The sequence below is a fragment of the Patiria miniata genome, unplaced genomic scaffold, assembly GCF_015706575.1.
Source record: "Patiria miniata isolate m_02_andy unplaced genomic scaffold, ASM1570657v1 HiC_scaffold_7, whole genome shotgun sequence".
In the NCBI taxonomy this organism is placed as follows: Eukaryota; Metazoa; Echinodermata; class Asteroidea; order Valvatida; family Asterinidae; genus Patiria; species Patiria miniata.
Genome location: NW_024037074.1, coordinates 44,688,426 through 44,708,156, shown reverse-complemented (window position 1 = coordinate 44,708,156; position 19,731 = coordinate 44,688,426). Strand labels below are relative to the sequence as shown.

The 19,731-nt window shown below is 38.3% G+C and overlaps 1 protein-coding gene across 4 annotated transcripts in view; it reads right to left on the bottom strand.

The window, feature by feature from the left end:
• Positions 1–19,731, bottom strand: part of LOC119744535 (potassium voltage-gated channel subfamily H member 6-like) — a 73,342-nt gene that overhangs the window by 11,833 nt on the left and 41,778 nt on the right. For all 4 annotated transcript variants that reach the window (XM_038220502.1, XM_038220505.1, XM_038220503.1 and 1 more), the window contains 5 exons: positions 5,777–5,957; positions 2,511–2,776; positions 1,764–2,154; positions 1,141–1,340; positions 156–408 (listed from right to left, as the gene is read on the bottom strand). In XM_038220502.1, coding sequence (XP_038076430.1) covers positions 156–408; positions 1,141–1,340; positions 1,764–2,154; positions 2,511–2,776; positions 5,777–5,957 — 1,291 coding nt within the window. The remainder of the gene's footprint in view (positions 1–155; positions 409–1,140; positions 1,341–1,763; positions 2,155–2,510; positions 2,777–5,776; positions 5,958–19,731) is intronic.

Here is a 19,731-nt window from a genome sequence, read left to right as displayed (position 1 = left end):
GCAATTTGGGGTGAAGTGGATTGCCCAAGGACACAACATATGACCAGCAGCTGGATTCGAACCTCTGACCCTCTCATCTTGAGTCACGAACCCTAACCACTAGGCCACACCTCCTTCTCACCACGGGAACCTTTGTACAGATTTCTTACACCAACCTAATATTGCCAAGACCATGTCATCTTTCAGAATCTCTATAGATCCCCGGCAGATGAAATACAGCGCAGACAACACATCGCCCCTGTGAATTAAGGTGTCGCCTGGTGGGGCGTGGGTTGTCTTAAACTTCATGGAGAACGCTCGCAGACACCCCGGACTAGCCCCTTTGAATGCTGCACAGTTATTGAGAAGATTGCGATTCAAGTGAAGGCAGATATCCGCTTGCAAGCATTCTGGGAAGCTTTTGAGAACCTAGCAGAGGAGAAATGAAAGATGCAAACAATGTTGGTCAATGGAAACAAGAAAAATGTGTGTGCTTGTGCTACAGCAAGAAAAATGATCAGATTTGTCCAGACGACATTATAGTCCTCTGCAAAGCCAATTTACAATTACTAAGGATTTTTTTTTCCATTATACATACCCACAACCACAAGGAAGGTTTGAGTGAGAACTACGTGTATCACTATAAACCAGAAAAGTCTGAAACATTTTGCTCTGGACAAAGTGTCTGAAACGTGAACATGGGAGATCATACATTTTAAGACATTCAAAATGTCTGAAAACGTAAGAGGGGATTTTGTTTCAGACATAAAATGTCTTAGCCCAAATGTCTGAAATACAAACGCCATTGTACATGTTTCAAACAGTTTGTCTGGAACAAAAGCATTCAGACTTTTCTGGTCCCTAGTGTATGGTAGTTCAATTAAGCTTGAACCCATGCTATTCAGCCATAGTCTGGTTGACTAACTAGGAGAAGCATACTGAAGTCAGGTGCATCACTGGCTACAATAGCCGCACACATCATGATGCATATAGCACGGTGCCAGGACCAAGGAGTTCAAGTATCTTTCACAAACAGTTACGCTGTGCATTTTTACTGATGAGTGGGTACTTCTTGTTGCCATGCCTCCAGGACAATTGCTCAATCATTCATACTGGAAACATATAATGAACTGAATGGAATGAGAAGGGCTTGCATCTCACCATGTTCATATCAATGCCGTTGGTGTAGGACCAGGCATGTTGGAAGTATTCCTCCAAGCGTTGCCGGAGAGGGTTTGGGATCTGATGGAAGCGAATGAACTCCTTGACTCGTAGCATCTGGGTGTGGTAGCGAGCAGTGCCTGAATATAACCTCTGGATGATGGCTGAGACGTTACCGAAGATGCTGGCATACATCAGAGCTGGGGGGGGGGGGTGAAAACAAGACATACTTCAAAACAAATACATAACTTAATGGAATGAAACAAAGTGAATTGAAATGTCCAGTATTTGGCTGGTGTGTGATTTGGGTTGTGTGCCTTGATTGGCACTGTACAAAACTGTGACATGTATCATTCCCAAAGTATGTGACACAAACCCACATCTGTACCAAACAGCTATTATTTTCAGCTACTTTAATTTAATAATTGTAAAGTAGAACAAAGAAACTGACTGGAGGGGGGTGTGAATCTACGACTTCTGTATTGTTGTTCTGGTGCTCCACCAAACTGAGCTATCCAACCCCTATCTTGGCGGTTTGCCCATTTGTTCAACGTTTAATTACTTTTTTTCAATTTAAGTTAGCTCCTTCTAAAGTGTTTTTACAAAGTTGAACTGATACTTACATCCGATCAACATGACACAAATGGAAAATATTTTCTCTGAGTTTGTGTTCGGGGAGACGTTCCCAAAGCCAACGCTGGTTAGACTGCTGAACGTAAAATACAACGCTGTAATGTACTTGGATTCTATCGTCGTTTCGTTATAAGGCAAGTTAGTCTTTTTGGCTAGGTCGTCCAGCCAGCCAATGTTGTTGTGATTTTTGTCCAGGGCTTTTTCAGCTTGCCCAATGGCAAACCAGATGCAAGCCAACCAATGGGCTATCAGCGCAAACGTGCACATGAGCAGTAGCAGCACTGCGGCTCCGTACTCGGAGTAGCGATCCAGTTTACGTGCAACTCTGACGAGTCGTAGAAGTCGGGCCGTTTTCAGAAGACCGATGAGTGTCGTTGATTGCTGTACAGCAGAAATGGGGAAAAGTAGCAAATTATAAAAATCAATATATTCAAGACGGACTGATTTAATGATTTAGTATGTCTGAACCGTAAGCCCGTCAAATAACACTGGCCGGTAGTCACATGGAAGTGTCTGAAACTTTACAAACATTATTGATTCTAACAGGTTCATGTTTAAAACCATAAAAATGTCTGAAACATAAGAGGGGATGAAAAATGTCTGAAATGGTAATCAAAAGTCTCAGATAATTTCCATGTTTCAGGCATTTTGTCCAGAACAAAGCATTTCATACATTTCTGGTTCAAAGTGATTTATGTTGAGATTTAAATAAATTAACCACAATTTGAGTAACATACCTGGTCATTACCGCCAAAGAGGAGCAGATCAAATGGAATAGCAGCAACCACGTCAATAAGAAACCAGCCCTTGAAGTAATGCACGGCAATCTTGCCTGGATTGGACACCACCTCGTCATTCTTGTTCACGTAGGTGGTGCGGAAATTGATGAGAATATCGATGATAAACATGACGTCCACCATCAGGTCAATCACAGTCAGCGGGTCATTGTAGCGGTCAGTTCCGCTCCGGGATTCCGGGTCTTTGTCCAGTTCGGCTTTCTCGACTTTACAAATTTTGGAGGAGAGAAAAGAGGGTGCACTTTAAGTAATATGATTTCAAGGCTACACAGACCAAAATTTATTCCAAAATGCTTGTGGCGTTAACAGAATTCAAACCAAGATTGGGAATGACACCCATACTATTACTAGGAGCCGACTGTATGAGGTAGTTGATTCCAGTTCCCCCAATATTCAAGTTACACTCCCCATGCTAATCAACAAATTCAAATTTTTTTGTTTCTTACTAAATTTTCAACTTGTATGTTTTATTCCAACCAAAAACCCTCCATTCCCTCCCCCACTTTTTTTAACATCTGCAACCCTCTGAAAAAAAATAAGTATTTTGTTTTTGGCACAAACAGCTAGATCCGCTTTGAAGCAGATTGGTTCCCTGTCCGTACATTATAGATACTGATTGCAGGTTGGGCACCCGTGAGAATGGAATTGTTGCCTGGCAACCAATAATTCAAAATTGTAAATTACTAATTCATTAAACTAATCATGGGCCAAATTTTTTTTGGTTGATGTCTCACTCAAAAGCAAATATTTTTTGCTTTGCTGGAAAAATTGCAGTTTAGATAGAAATCTATTTTTCAGAATGAAATTTGAATATAGCACGTTGAATGCAACTTTAATTCAAGACATGATCTTAAAATAAGTTTTGTGATCAATGATTCACTACTCCTTATGAACTTGCATAACCTGACAGCTTTACTTAATCAGTGATTAATGCAGGTTTATCCAAATGGATTTTCCAGAATACAATAACCAATTTATTTAGGGACGAAGGGTACAAAAACCAATACCCTAGATATAAAATTGGAAAATGGCTCTGTATTAATATCATATAATGTTACACAATACAGTGAGAAAGCTCTACATTTTCATGAGTCAAAGCCCACAGCATTGAGTTAAACACGCTGAATGTTATCTTGCGGTTCATGTGTTAAACATCTTTGTACATACGGTAGAAATAAGATGGATTTTGCAGCCATGCAAATAGCCAGTTTGACAATGAGCAGGCAAGGTTGTTCAGAGGGCAGCCATTTCAATCGTTCCTTCTTATGACCAAAGCTTGACTATACCTCCTGTTATTGTAACGTCGTCATGTTACATACTAGCATTATGTAGCATTTCGCCTTCCCGCGCTTAAATAGACACGTTTATACAACAGATTTTGCAACAAAACACCCGCGCTGCACAATAACAGGATGTGACCAATTCTTTTCACATAATGCCCTCCGGCAAACAGAAATCAAAATTGCTTTCTTGAAGGGATGACAGTTCTGCATCAACGATGTTGCTCCCACCGGCCTGTGTGCAACATTCATTGGACTTTTGTGTATGTATAAAAAAAGGTCTTCAGCCGATTCAGTGAACTCGACTTATGAAACAAGAAAGTTGCGCAATATTTCACAGTGCGCAACATTTCACAAAATTCTCGCAGTGGGTAAGTCTGCGAATTGCAAAGTGTATAAGCCAAGTGATTGCTAGGTGTCCGTTTCTATGGTAACATTTTGAAGACTTCATCCCAAGCAAGTTAAACACTGTAGAAAGATGCAACAAATTGGTGCATCTTTGCTTTAATGTCAGATTATAGTAAGTTAGACAAAAGCTTTGAAAGTATGTGTATTTAACCAATGTAATTAATTTGATCTCAACAGCTTTATAGAGAATTACTCTATGACATGGATGGACCTTTCAACATCTCGTGCACACTTGCTTTCATGTCAAAGTACAATAATAAGTTACCTAAAGCTATGAAAGTCCATGTACTGTGCACATATTTGAACAATGTATTACTTTGATCTCAACTTAATTAAAAACATTATAATGTTTACGTTATGATATGGATGGACCTTTTAACTTAGTAAAAATTAATTCAAATGTAATCTTATGGTTTTGAGTAGATTTCAAAGGCATTATTTTGCAGTTGCTGCAATTGCATGAAATGGACCGATTTAAAGGCTATTAATTTATAGCAGACGATTCGTTCCAGTGAGCTGTTCAATGTTTTGTGTCCGTTCATTTTCAAGCATGAAAGTGCATCTCGAGGAATCCATCGTGCATAGAACCCATAGGTCACAGGGAGTGCCAATGCTAGCTGTAGCATGGGAAAGTAATACAAAAGTGTTCCTAGCTAGCTTACTGAAGCATACCGTACATACATGTAATAAACATCTGGCTCCCTGCCATCTAACAGATGTGGTATTTGTTTTCAGCGATTGTTATGTCCTAACCATCGTTAGTACTGATACAAAATTTCTCTTTTCTTGAGAATGACAGCAAAACCAGGCTAGTATGTTTCACACTACCAGGTATTGTTACAATCAAGTGGGCTATTTTTATATTTTGGCAGTTTTGTTTTTTTAGAATTTACAAATGATCCTATATGCCTCAAACCCCCCTATGCAAACATCGCTCTATACAAAGTTGTCCTTTCAGTTAAAATCAATCAAGTGACTGCCTTTAACAGTTAAGAGCTCCAAGCCTACATAAAGCAGGATTGACTGGCTGTGACTGTTTTGTATAACTTGATACATGCTTTGACTGTAGGTGATTGATAAGACGGCTGTGCCTACCACTTGTCTGCTTTCGTCTGTCGACTAAATTTGACTTGTCACAGCCTTGCTTGAAATATGATCTGACTGTTGGTGACTAGCCTGTGTTTAAAGGCATGGCAGGGAAAGAGGATTTATGTCTTGACTGTCTGGCACTGTTCAGACAGCAGGAGGGTTAATGATGCAATTTAAAAAAAAAAACTAAACTGAATAATAAATGTGACATTTAAATGACTGAAGCCCAATAGACCATTATCATGTTGCAGCCAACATGATTTTTTACCCATTTAAATTAATGTAACCAAAGCGAGGCTGGAAGGAAAAATATAGTCTGGTCCCTTTTAGCACACAAAAAACACTATCATTCAGTACTGTTATTGGATACAGGGAACATGACTGCAATGGTGGCAGCATGATAAATGACTATACAGTGTGAGCACATACCTGGATGCTTGAGGAGGAAGGCTGCGTTGTATGGAGTGACAATAGCGGTATAGATGACTAACAGAAGAATAATCCAATCCCATACTGCCTTGAATGGGGAGTAGTGAAGAATAGTCCATTTGTGGATGCGCGGTGACTGTAGTTTATACTCTGGAAGCACATCGGGCCCCAGGGAAAGCACCTAATCAACACAGACAATGGAAAAAAGACATGAAATCATCAAAATAGATCTTCTGCCAAAAACAAAGTGGCCCGGTGTTCAAGCATCACACTTTTAATTGTTTAGGAAATGAGTTATAAAATCAAAATAGTTTTTGTCGGTGAAAAAATTCGGAACGAGTAAAACACACATGAATGTGAAAACATAAAATAGCAGGTCTTTATTGTTTTGTTTTTTTCTGTTCCCTCCTCCCCTCCCCTCCCCCCCCCCCCAAAAAAAGAATGTTTCTGATAATAAAAGGTACCGTAGGTAAGCTTAAAAATTGTAGTGATGCAAATTGCTTTTTTATTTATTTTAAACAAATTTCTTTGGTGGTTGCAATTACATGCGTGTGAAATTTTAAAAAGAAAAATACCACTTCCTTAAAGACATTGCAAAGTTTTGCAATACACATAATAGGAGGAATGTGATAGGCCCAAACTTCAGGCGGGACAATTCAACATTTTACAATATTGGTTTAGTACATCCAGTATCTGAATTCTTTCAAGAAAATTAGTAAAAACGAAAATTGATTGTTTCAAAACACATTTATGAAATGATCATGTTACAATTCGGAAAAGAAAATCATAAAAATAATAATTCATCTAAAAGGCCTTACAGCAACTCATTTTTTCATTCACATATGGAACATAATTCATCACTGTATTTTTATTTTTTAATGCATTTCTCATATACTTGTTATTACAGGCAATTACTTTGAGTCATAGATTTCCGAAGTATTTTTCGTAAATTCTATCCGTCGCTAATTCCATTTGATGTGATAAAAAGGTCTCTCAGAGACACTTTCACAAAACTGCGAAATAATATAGGTTTACAGTCACTCAAATGGATGTCTGAATATTCTTGCATCCCTTTGCGGTATCAACACAAACCTGTTAGCACTATGAAACAATTAAACCTACATGTTGGGAACCATTTGTAACTTGATACACCATAGTACATCACTCTTTTTCCTTTACTTGAAATCCGACACAACGGTTCACAATGAGACATGCGTTAAAGGAATCAGACTGAAGCGTGGGTGGGTGTACTATCAGGCAACGCCATTAGTCCTTCGCAGACAACGCTCAATTAAATAACACATTGAACATGACGGGGTTTAAGTATCAGTCTTGACGTAATTTCAAGTTGACTCCACTAACTGAGCAAACTCTTTTTCTAATACATAGTGCTCCAATGATGTAATTATTTTAGCTTCATGCTTCTGGTGCCAGTAGTCATGTGATGGTTGCCGGAGACAGATCAACAGAGCAAAAAGGATACAGTCTGAAGCATTAATGAAACAGTGATGCAAACATTCAGTACAAATACTGTTTAAATGTCCAAGCTCATTAGAGGTCATTTCCATAAATCTGGGGTCCAAAACTTTGACATTTTGGTGTCCCTGTTGCACCTGATCTCTGTAATTTGCCACGCAAGTGTAATTAAAATTGACTTCAATCTATTTGGTACCATTCTTGGTAATTACAATACCCAATATTATTACATCACAACTTGTCCAACTGAGTTTTCACAAATGAGTAATTGAAAGTATATTTCCTAGTACCTATCTTCAATTTACAATACCCAACATTATCACACCTTGTCCAACTGAGGTTTCACAAAAGAATAATTGAAAGTATATTTATATCCTAGTACCTATGTTCAATTTAGAGACGTCTACAACACCATTACTATTATAATAGAGACACAGCCACATTTATTATTGCATTTGCATCTACTTTAAAACCAGGACAACCATCTCTATGGTTCAGTATATAGTTGCCGATCCCCCTTCAGCTCCAACAAAGCCCTCCACCTTCCAATTACCCAACATGATTGAGGAACCAGCTGCACACATGATGCATTCTGCGACAGGTCGGGGCATCTGACGTCATTCCAAATGATTCCTAATATGATTCAGGGTATGAAGCTACCATTCCCACCTGCCCTCCCCAGATAGAAGACTGACGACCCAAATGAATATAGATGTGCAGACTGATTGATATGGCACAGTAATGTATTGACTGTCTGTGAACCGCTCAACCGTAGTGACTAATGTGAACTACATGCGTTGATGTTTGTTTTAGTGGTGGGGTTTAACATTCGAATATATTCAAATTTGGATTGAATTCCACCATCCGATTCAAGATGTTGGAAACCGGATATTCGAAACTAACCTTAAAAAAAAATAAGCATTCAATTTTGTTTGTGACAGAAGCTAAAGAAAACAACTCTGACATATCTACGCTCAGCATGGCACAGTTAAATGTGATTTAGATGCAGTCTCATATTACTTTCTACTGCTCAATCAATCATCGCAGATCAATCAAGTGAAATGGCCCCACTGACACTTTGGCAACGATTTCCAGTAAACAGTGAAAATGAATGGGATATTCTTTGCCGTGTTGATGGTGGGCCAATATCCCCTCAACAGCAATAAATATAAGATCCATCTTCAATACTCGCTTTTCATTGAAACAGTTTTTGTAGTTGAAGGAAATTTAAGTACTAAAAATGAGCAATGCTCATGAATAATTCATTAGCACAGTAGCCTCTGTGATCATTATTTTGGGTATTTCATGAGGTTAAAAATAAAGTGCACAAACCCCAAGATGATACTTTCTCAGTCATGAAATGATGAACTGATTTATAATTCTGCGGCTGGAGGCAAACCATGCCTGTGTTGGGGGCTGAATGACCCAGGGCTATGTCCATCTAACATTACTCGCTTACTACAGCTGGCATGCTGGCTGGTTGATGCCAGATACCCAACCTAAGCCTTGTGTAATTGCATGGCAATATCAAGTTCACCATATTTTTTTCCTCGGATACAGGGAATATTATTAACCAGCAGTGTTGATGCATTAGTTGTAATCCTTCTTATTCATGGTTACTCATCTGCAGAAGGAAGGGGGGGGGGATGAAATGGACAGGACACTGATAAGATCAAGGGGCTCCACTGTAATTCTGAGAGGACCATCTCTTTCCAACACTATGCTTGACAGGGACAGACGGGCCAACTAAATCTACACAATGTAGTATTTCTTCAATGCACAGTATTCCTTCGCTGTGAAATATTTCTGCATAATGCAGAACTCCTACACAAATGCAGTGTTTTTGTTTCATGAGCGGCCTTCACTTGCAGGATATATCATGTGCTGTGCAGTATTTGTCAAGTTTCTCTGCATCAGGCACTATTACTTCATTAGTTATATACTATTTCTCACAGCATGCTATACTATTATCACAGCATGCTGTACTATTCTCACTTTTCTCACAGCATGCTATACTATTCTCACTATTCTCACAGCATGCTATACTATTCTCATATACTATTCTCACAGCATGCTATACTGTTCTCACAGCATGCTATACTATTACTATTTTCACAGCATGCTATACTATTCTCATATGTTATTCTCACAGTGTGCTATACTATTCTGATATACATTCTCACAGTATTCCTGCGCTAGTATTAACTCCCAAGCTCTCCACTCAACCACACAACCGGGCCCAAATCAAGATTACAGTGCCTGATTTTGTTGACAGACGTTTAAATCACCATACATTCCCCTGCAAGTCACTACTCCCCACTTTCCCTGGCAGTCCTGCAAATACTTCACGCCGCACACTTTTAATAACAGACACATATTCACATAAGCATGAATTTAATTTCATTACTGGCACCCCCTGTGCCGCGTGCCGCCATTCTACCCTCAACGCTCCCAAGACCGGCATTAGATACATTGAAATGCCTCCAGCAATTCTTCAGCAGTTTCTGCAGAAATCTACAACATGGTAATTTTTTTTTCTCCAGATGCTTCCAATTCAAATCAGCAATGTGATTATTATCTTGAGTGACTTCAAATATCCTCTGCTTTATATACCCAAAAAATACAAAAAATATTTAAGACCTCAAGTAAATTTATTAATTTTATTGCATTATGTAAATAACAAATTAATTTCAAGTAAAATAAATATATCCTATAGTATCATGTAATGCATGTATATATACATTTACACCTACAGCACTATAAAGTTAGAAATCAAATAACCTAAACACTTGTGATGTACTGAGAATCTCTATATGGCAGCAAACATGTGGTGTGAGTCTTAAAGTATGATTTGAAGTGTTCCATAGATTGGTCTGCTTGATTATATTTTTAGGTATAGTATAATTATTCCAAAGCTCCAGGGCTGAAAATTGGACATGTTCAAAGACCATATGATTTGGTAATGACTTTAAACGAGGTTATTTTTTCTCAAGAGCCGGAGATAACATTTCCTGATGGAAGATACTAACTAATTAGTAATTAGTTTCTTGAGATAATCTGGGAGTTGATCCTCTTATGTTTTCTTTTTTGAGAGAGAGAGAGGGAGAGAGAACCTCATATTTAAAATTAACTTGCTGGTTTTTTTTAGGTTTGTCGTAATACCCAAATTTAGTTCATATATCGCAGAATATTACGTGTGCACAACGGCAATTTTGGTTCATACATGTACATTATGCTACATACACAATGTAAAGGCTGGCTTGTACTTCACTTTAATGCAAAGCAAATAAATATTCGCTACAAAATTCACCCGAGTTGGAATGTGTTCAACTTTTACAAATTTGCTGTTGCATCACAAATTTGTGTTCTGTGTTCACGTTTGCTTTTGCGCCAAGCATGAATTGGCCTGTGACGGTCCTTTATGAATAATAACACTCTTATGTGGGAATATACCCTGTACCGCCCAAAACCGCCTTGCCTATTACTTGCCCCAAAACGCCTTGCCTGTTTCTTGCCCCAAACAGCCTTGCCTGTTACTTGCCCCAAACCGCCTTGCCTTTAACTTGCCCCAAACAGCCTTGCCTGTTACTCGCCCCAAACAGACTTGTCTTTTACTTGCCCCAAACAGCCTTGCCTGTTACTCGCCCCACACAGACTTGTCTTTTACTCGCCCCAAACAGATTTGCCTGCTACTCGCCCTAAAACAGACTTGTCTTTTACTCGCCCCAAACAGACTTGCCTGTTACTCGCCCCAAGCACTCTATGGTTGTATATGTTTGTGAAAAGCCATCCCGTGCCTGGGTCTGGTCAAAGTCGAAATAATCCCAGCGTGAACTGGTTAAGCTAAGTAAAGTTCAGGAGGAAAAAGTGCATTGGTGAAACAACGACGAACGAGTTTATAAATCCAAGTACTTCAGACATATTTTCATAAATAAATCGCTATCATTTCAAACATTCAAGTATAACACATATCTTTAATATGACTGGATGCAAATGCAGTGTTTACGATGTATCGTTCACCATGAGTACTGACTGATCAGATAGGACTACACAATTAGATTTAACTGAATTGCCGTCCAATATAACGAAAAAAGCACCTGAAGTACTCAAATTCCCAATAGTCGTGTCTATGTTTAGAGCTTTCTACACCACCCAGCTGTATCTATTTTGGTGTGACTATTGATCGTGAGTGGCAGTGATGCATACTATTTTTGGACGTGACCTTAACGGCAGTACCCCCACACAAAAGGAGGCAAATGATTATCGGTTATATATCTGCAGTACTTTGCTATTCAGTGAATAGACATCGGAAGACATCTCAGAAGATACAATCAGTAAATGATGGATTGGGGGAAGGTCTCAAACACCACAATAGAGTGTTTGCGTTATATTATTGAATTGTAGAAAAAAAGTGGACACACATGATAATGACGTGAATGAGGATAAATTGTTGACAGCTTTCCCAATGGGGTGGCTATGTCACTTTGTTTTTCCTTGATTTTAATTTTATCAATATTTGGCTTTAAAATGTCGTACAAAACCATTTTGGCTTTCATTCACAACAACATTTGTTAGTGTCTTACTGGATGCAAGGGGAAGACATCTCAATCATTGGATTTTTGCATTTTCACAAAGATATTAATATGAAGAATGTCCTCTTGAAAGCACACAAAAACATGTATGAAAAGGACTGACAGTCATGAGCTTTGCGTTGTTAGAAATGGACGGTCGTCTTTATACATTTTCAGCTGCGCAAACATAAAAATGTGCACCTTCAAACACATTTTTAGTAGTACAAAAAGGGCATTCAACTGGATTAACTGGAATTTCCATTTTCATGAAGGGACAGACATCTTTTAATACTATAAATCAATTTTGGCCATTAATCATAGTTTTGATAAATAGGGTCACACCAAAATTTACCTCTCACAAAATCATATCATTGGGTTTCACTGCCAAAACAAACATTTCAAAGTTGGACTTAATGCAGTTCTAGAATGACAGAAAACGTCTATTGTGATTTTCTAAAAAATTAAAATAAATGCTTTTCTTCAAAATGGACATGCCAGCCCCTTCATGGATACGGTGATGAAACGTCTGGCCAGGTTGCAGTTCAGACAAAAGCTTTCAATGGTTAAAAGCTGCAATGCTAGATTATGGAATGGACAGTCATAGTTTTATGATGTCATTAATTTTCTAAGCAGTCTTTTTTCTACCTAGGTAGCTGTCAATAAATGTTTTCCAATGCACTTCTGATGAAAGGATTACTTGCTTCTTTCACTGATGGACAAGAAAAGGAAAATAAAAGTGCAAAGTGTATGGTAGATACGTCAATCGGTTAGAATAAACTTTGTAATCTGAGATGCATACATATATGTGAGTGACTACAAAACAAAAGCTTGATAAGCCACTTTATGTGACTTTACAAACCAAAATGCCATCCAATACTTGACCAGGGATATTATGTTCAAGGGACATATGAAAACTACCCAAGGAAAATTGTTACCAAACATTTCATTAAAGGTACCATTTTGTCCAGCGATTACCAAAATTTAGTGTTTCATGTTGTTTGCTGGCCATAATTGAAATTTTCCATGACCCACAGTCATGGAAAATCCACATAATTTCAACAATTATATTTACGGTGAAAATCTTAAATGTTCCTCCCTATGAATTGAAAACCATTTCAAGCTTGACATGTTTTCAGGCAAACAAACCCACAACATTTAAGGAATAACTCTTTCCAAATTATCACTCTCTAAAATTTATTGATTACGGGGAAAGTGCAAAGTGTGCAGGATTCCATTTGAGGATTGCCGCCCGGTGCCCTGCTAGCACCGGTGCCCTGCAAGCACCGGCTCATTTGCCATTTAATTGAAAACACACTGCGCCTACATCTAGACGGTGATGCCAAGACACATCCAATATTTCAACGTCGTAAATGAAATGAACCTGCACTATGGCAAACCTCCCTCGGGCCCAAATTTAGCAGCGCCGCGCCGCAAAAAAAAAACTGTTCAATTCTAAATTGTCAAAGTCTACAGCTCAAACAAATCCATTAAATATACTGTAAATACATTGTCGTCTCAAATCAATATATTTGCTATCAAAATAATACGGATAAAAAAATATCACACGTGCTATTCCTCTTCACAGAAAAATCAATAAATTTGCCATCAATGAAATATGCATTAATATATAATTATACACACTTGCTTCATATCTGTATACATACATGTATACAGATTTATATATATCTGTATACATACATGTATACAGATATACATACATACATACAGATATATTTTTTCTTCATAGAAAAAAAATTGTGAACTCCCAAAATTGTGAGATTTTGAGTATTTGTTTTATATTTCGTTACATTTGTTAACAGTAATGTTTCAATGAATCCTTTTTTTTTCAAGTTCTGCCGGTAAAATGTGATGCGATTTTACATGTAATTTGAATCATCTTGTCAAAAACAAGACAAAACTCAAGTCAACACTTTCAGTTTTTCCTGTGGACTATGAGTGGGCTCTTAGCTATATTAACATGTACAGCCTACGCTCCTCTGAGTCTGCGCTGGTGATTTATAACACGCGGAATACCTCACCCTATATCCCACTGGACCATTTCAATTACTTCAAGTCAAAACACGTCAATTTTCTAGTTCTTTAAGCCATCTGTCAATGTAAGTGTGTCTCCTGTCCATGTGGATTGTTTCCCTTGCACATTCAGGCTAATAAGAACAAACTGGATTGAGTGCACACTCAAGATAAAGGTTCTCTACAAGGCACACAGTGCACAGCAGTTGCACAGGTGCTGTTATTAATTTTCACAATTTGTCAGAAATTTGTCGAGGAAAATGTAGCGCACGCAAGCAAAGATGAGAAATTCTTTCACGTTATTTATGAGGTTACACAATATTACTGCTGAAAATAAGGTAGCTGCTTACGAATAATATCGACCTTTATCATGCTGCCACCATTTCAGTCATGTTCCCTGTATCCAATAACAATACTGAATAATAACGGTTTCTGGGCAAAAAGGAACCAGACTATTTTTCCTTCAAGCCTCCCTTTGGTTACGTTGATTTGAACAGGACAAAATCAAGACGGCAGCAACATGATAATGGTCTATTATGCCTCAAGTGATTTATAAAAAAATTATTGTGTGGAACTCTAATGTTTTTTTGATCCTTTCTTTTATGGTATTTATGAAAAAGCCAATTGTATGAATTTATTTCATAGAGGTACATGTAGCTTTTTGAAATAATTTTTGAAATTATTTTACCATCCCTCAAAATGCAAAAAAAGAAAGAAAGGCAGTTAAAGGATGGAATTTGCATCGGGAGACGTTAGTTAAGTATAATATTATTTTAGTATTCTTAAAAAAGGTCATTGAAGGGCAAAACCCAATAATTAAAATGACATTTGGTTGAGAAATGTTCATGTTGCAATAAATTATTCATGTGCCAAATTATTTCCCTTCATTATTCCATTTATAGAGATATGTGAACGATACAAGTAATATATTCCGATGATTGGCTCAATCACATCATGGATGGCGCCATTCTAGGTGATGAAGCGGAACAATCTGTGAGCTATTAAGGTTCATCACGCAGTCCATCCCACCTCTCCACACGTATGCATCGGGGGAATTCTTGCACAGGCGCTTTAGTCTTGATCCAACACTGGAGTTTATTTCATTCCCCTCATACAGCCCGTCCGTACGTGCCAAGCGAGGTCTCTATTAAAGATGAATCAAATTCAGTCTTGGGAATATTGGCAGCGTTACCCAGACAATTCCAAGCATATACCGGTACTCACGTATGCTGTATTGAAGCTAATGCATGCACATGATGTATGCTCGGAATTTCCTGGTAAGTGCTACCAATATTGCCAAGACTGGGACTCATCTTCTTGATAAAGATGTCCACCGCCGCGGCAATTTAACCGAATTCTCACGGAACTGGCTGCAAAATAGTGCAAATAAAACTCCAGTATTTGACCGAGACAACCAAAAATTGAGCCGGGTGGCAGAAATGACTACTTCAAGCATTATAATAAAGCCTTTGGTCACAATGCCTCATGTTGCAACCTCGATTAATTCCAACAAGAAGAATTTTAAAAATGTTTTCGGTTCAATGCATCATCATTGCGTTCGCAAAACTGTGTCATATTTATGAATCAACTGTATCATACGGTTTTTGTTATTGTTCGTAACTGAATAATCCAATTGATTAGCTGTGTATTGTGTGATACGATGACAGGTCCGCTGTAACCCCTTACACACACCGAGGGTGAAGGTTACACCGCATCAATCAATATAGACATCTGATGAAGTTTCAACAGACCATGATTCACAGCAGGAACTGTATGAATGACACACAGATAGCATCCAAAAGGAACGCATCGCGTGCATGCGCTGGTTCACATCACACAGGGTGTGCTTGACCGTCTTACAACTTGATATGCATTTATAGCCCATAGTGTTCTCATATGTGACCAGTCATCACAAAATGAGCTTCAAATCAGGTTATTAAGAACTGAGATATTTATTTGTTTACAAGAGCTTTCCAATGACATGTAACGTCTAGGGGTACCGAGTTTAGTAATGGATATACAGACCACCAACTTACTTAAAGTTGTAAAACTGATTCTTGAGAAAATGGCATTTAAAATCCTGCAGTTGTGTTACAGTAAATGAACAGTCAACTTATAAAACAGGATAAAAATAAGTTCTAAAGATGTTTGACAGAACAAAAAAACTGGAGAAAGGTCAAATGGACTCACAGATCCAGGTTTACCTGAAAAAAATTGGACGACCCCTTCAAATTTGGCTTTGCCCCACTCAGATTCTGACCACTCAGCGGGTGTCTTCTATCTATAATCTGGTCTTCGGTATCCCGTTGCATTACAAAAACATGGCAGCCAATATGTCCAATCAACAGCTTAGTTCACACTTCTGATCAAAACGACGTCACAAATTTTAAAGTCGACTCTGATTGGCAGGCACCGGGTTTGCATAAAATCGGCATTGCTCACAAATGTCAGACGTTGGTTATGGAGAGAAGCTCCGTTGGACAACGGGTGATACTCAGACTACTTACAGATACCCTGCTACAGAGATATATGCACCGTGCCCTTCCACATTCAGAAAGGTTCTGTCGCCTTCTGAATACATTTTGAAATGAAAAACAACACCCTGATCTTTGATTTTGTTTGTTTGTTCAGTGTTGGATCCAATTTCATGGTTCTGCTTAATGTAAATTAGGAAAAAATCCTGGCCAACTACAACAGAAATATCTGCAATTACAGTGAGTGTATTTCAATGGTTAGTAAGAAATTTAGACCTGTGTACATGCATGTCCATCCCATATTTATAGAGTTTATGTTAAGAGGGGAAAGTGCAGAATATTAGTTATCCCATGAGCGCGAGGGTGGTATGTGGGACGCAGACGCACTACATTTTCCATGTTCCACGAGCGCGAGTGGGATAACAAATTTATCTTCAAGCAAAGATGGAACACGCACTCTGTTCTCGAGCTTTTCATCGCTTATCCTATTACATGTGCGTGCAGTGGGAATGGCGCGCGCATCTTAGAAAAGTGTGAGACGCGGAGTGCAGTATGGACCGTGCTACCGGTACATGTGGTAATGGTTTGTTGATATGGATCGACCAATCTTGCTATGGATCGACCAATCAGGATCAAGGATTCAAGTTTGCTTGAAGATAATATTCTTTACTAGCTCTGTAGGCACAGTACTGTTATCAGAATAAAGTACAGAATTCCTTAAATGGAAGAGCCATGAATTTGGGAATTATAATTGGTCATTATGAGTGAATGTGCGTTAAGGTCTATGTACTTGTACTTTGACAGCTGTTTTATGTCATTCCGATAAGCTGTTCATGTGATCTAAAGGCTTGGAATAGTTGCCATTGCAGCACATTATTCAATTATATTCGCTGTGAAGCAATGTCATACTCGGACTAATGCTGATCTCATCTAAAGCTAAACACTCCAATGAAACATAAGACAGCGCTGGTAAAACACTCAACCAGGCCATCTATAATAAGTGAATAAGTAACCGTTTTGTATAATGCAAAATTCAGTTGACATCAAATAATTATATTAAACAGGAATGAATTCTGCCATTAAATAAATCCAGAAAACAATATTCTATCAAAGAAAACAGGTAATGTTGATGTAATTTTCGACGTTTCAGAAGAGAATTCTTGAACTCATGATCAGCAATTTATAGCGGAAATTATTACTCTCTACTCAGAAAACAGTTACGGCTCAAATAATGAGCAATTAACATGTAAATTGCTTTTCAACGTCAAGCTTTAAAAGAATAAAAATGATTAATGGGCAAATTATGGCTGATCATAAGACCATTTTAAGTCTTGAGGCTAAAAGTAAGTAGGTCTGGTACTTTCAAAAAACTTCTTAATATTCGACTTTTAAAGAGTTTTGTTTTTATTTTTTTAATATCTACATGTATGTATGACAATGTGTTACTGATTATTTGCCCATGGTGTGACAGATATTGAAAAGTAAAATATATTCCATGTGCTGTAATTTCTCTCGTGACACGAACCCTTCCCCCTACAGCCTTCTGAAAATATAAGACTCTTAATTTGAGATGCCGGTGTAGAACAACTCTCAGGGGGAATTGAAGAAAAGATTTGTAAAAGAATTGACCTCAGCCTGAGGCAACTACTGGCAAGTTTACCATGGGCCTGCGAGGATCACAGGCATTGACACGTTTAATCCCTCATATACTACCAAGTCTAAACCACGTATACACATGTTTAGCATTATCAGTGAAGAGAGCTCCCAGTTAAAATAGTAGCAATTTGCATTTTTTACAAGCATCCGTGTACTTGGGGGAATGTGTGGAATTGACCGTTGTTCATGATACTTCTACAAATGCAATTGACCAGTTTCATGATTTGTGTTTCTAAACAAACACATTTTGGTCAGAGAGAACTGTGCTTACAAAGAAATAATTTTCTGTAGGCAATTTATGTGGGACAGGCTCTTAGATGGTGTGCATTTTTTTTATTGCACTGGCTGGCTTGTTCAATGCTCACAATCAACACATAAGCATAAGCTAAGCTGATGAAATAAAATATAATTTATACTAATCACAAACATTCAGAAGGCCCGAGTTCCGATCTTAACAAGATGTTCTTCAGAGGCAAATGACACAAATATAATGTACGTATATATGTACCTCGATCCACTCTTAAGAAAAAAAGGATGGAACACTTTCAATTGCTTTACCGTAGCTAAAATTGACGTAATTTCACTTTCCATCATGTGCATGTACATGCAACATTTTAGTCAACAGAAGCATTAATTTTGTAAATCTATTGGGAATCTAACCAAATTACTATGAAATATTGTGATGCATCTCTGGACTCGGTACTATGAATCAATTTTCTGAACATGTCAAAGTCAAAATAACTTGAAGGCATCTGCTACAATAACCTTCATGTTAGGCTGTGAAAATATCTTTATGAAAACATCCTTGATCTGGAGACTGAATTTCCTGACTTTTTATACACCCACCACACACAAAACGTACATAACAAATTCAACTTACGCTATCTTTTTTCTGTGTCATAGTCGGAGGTAGTTCCTTGTCTGGTTTTTTCCCCTTACGGAAGCCCAACGTTTTACGTACAAACTCCATTGTGTAAGCCTCTCGTCGCAGTCAATGTCAAAACTCGCACTGAATTAACTCTAAGCTATCATGATTTTCACAATGTCGACACAAAGACTCATCATATACATGTCCATGTGCATGAACACGCACAGAGTACTGACATGTTCGTTGGCAGATGGAGTCTTTCATTTAGACAGACAGCAGTGCTAAGGTATTTGGCCTTGATGTGTGTGTATGCTGAGATGCACAGTAAGTAGCTCCATCACGGCATTGGATCATCCATTAGATGAGGCATTAACAATGGCATCAGTGAGCACAGAAGAAGATGATGATGATGATGATGATGATGTTTATAATCAAGCCTACAATGTTGATGAGACTGAGAGTGACACGATGGACATTGAGGCAAGGAAGTATTCACTCGTATCTTTCCCTATTGGCATTCCGATGGGAGCACTACGGTGAAACTGAGTATGGCGTACGCCAATAACCAATGCATAGACGGGAGACACACGACACTCGGCGCTCTGATATACCCCGATAGCTTGAACCGGTCTTGACTATCAGTGTGCATAGCCAGGCACTGTCAGCCAATATGATGATGCCTGCATCCTCGTCTCCATTTCAGCTCAACTCAGATCAGCATGACCCAAATGTATATGCCTCCACCGCCACACGTGCCCATCGGCCACACAAAAGGATAGGCTTTTGTGCACTACGGCTCAGCCAATATGAAAATCAATAATTTAATTGAAATGTTTTCATTACTGTTCTCCATATCTTGCCAATTCCATTCCACTGGAA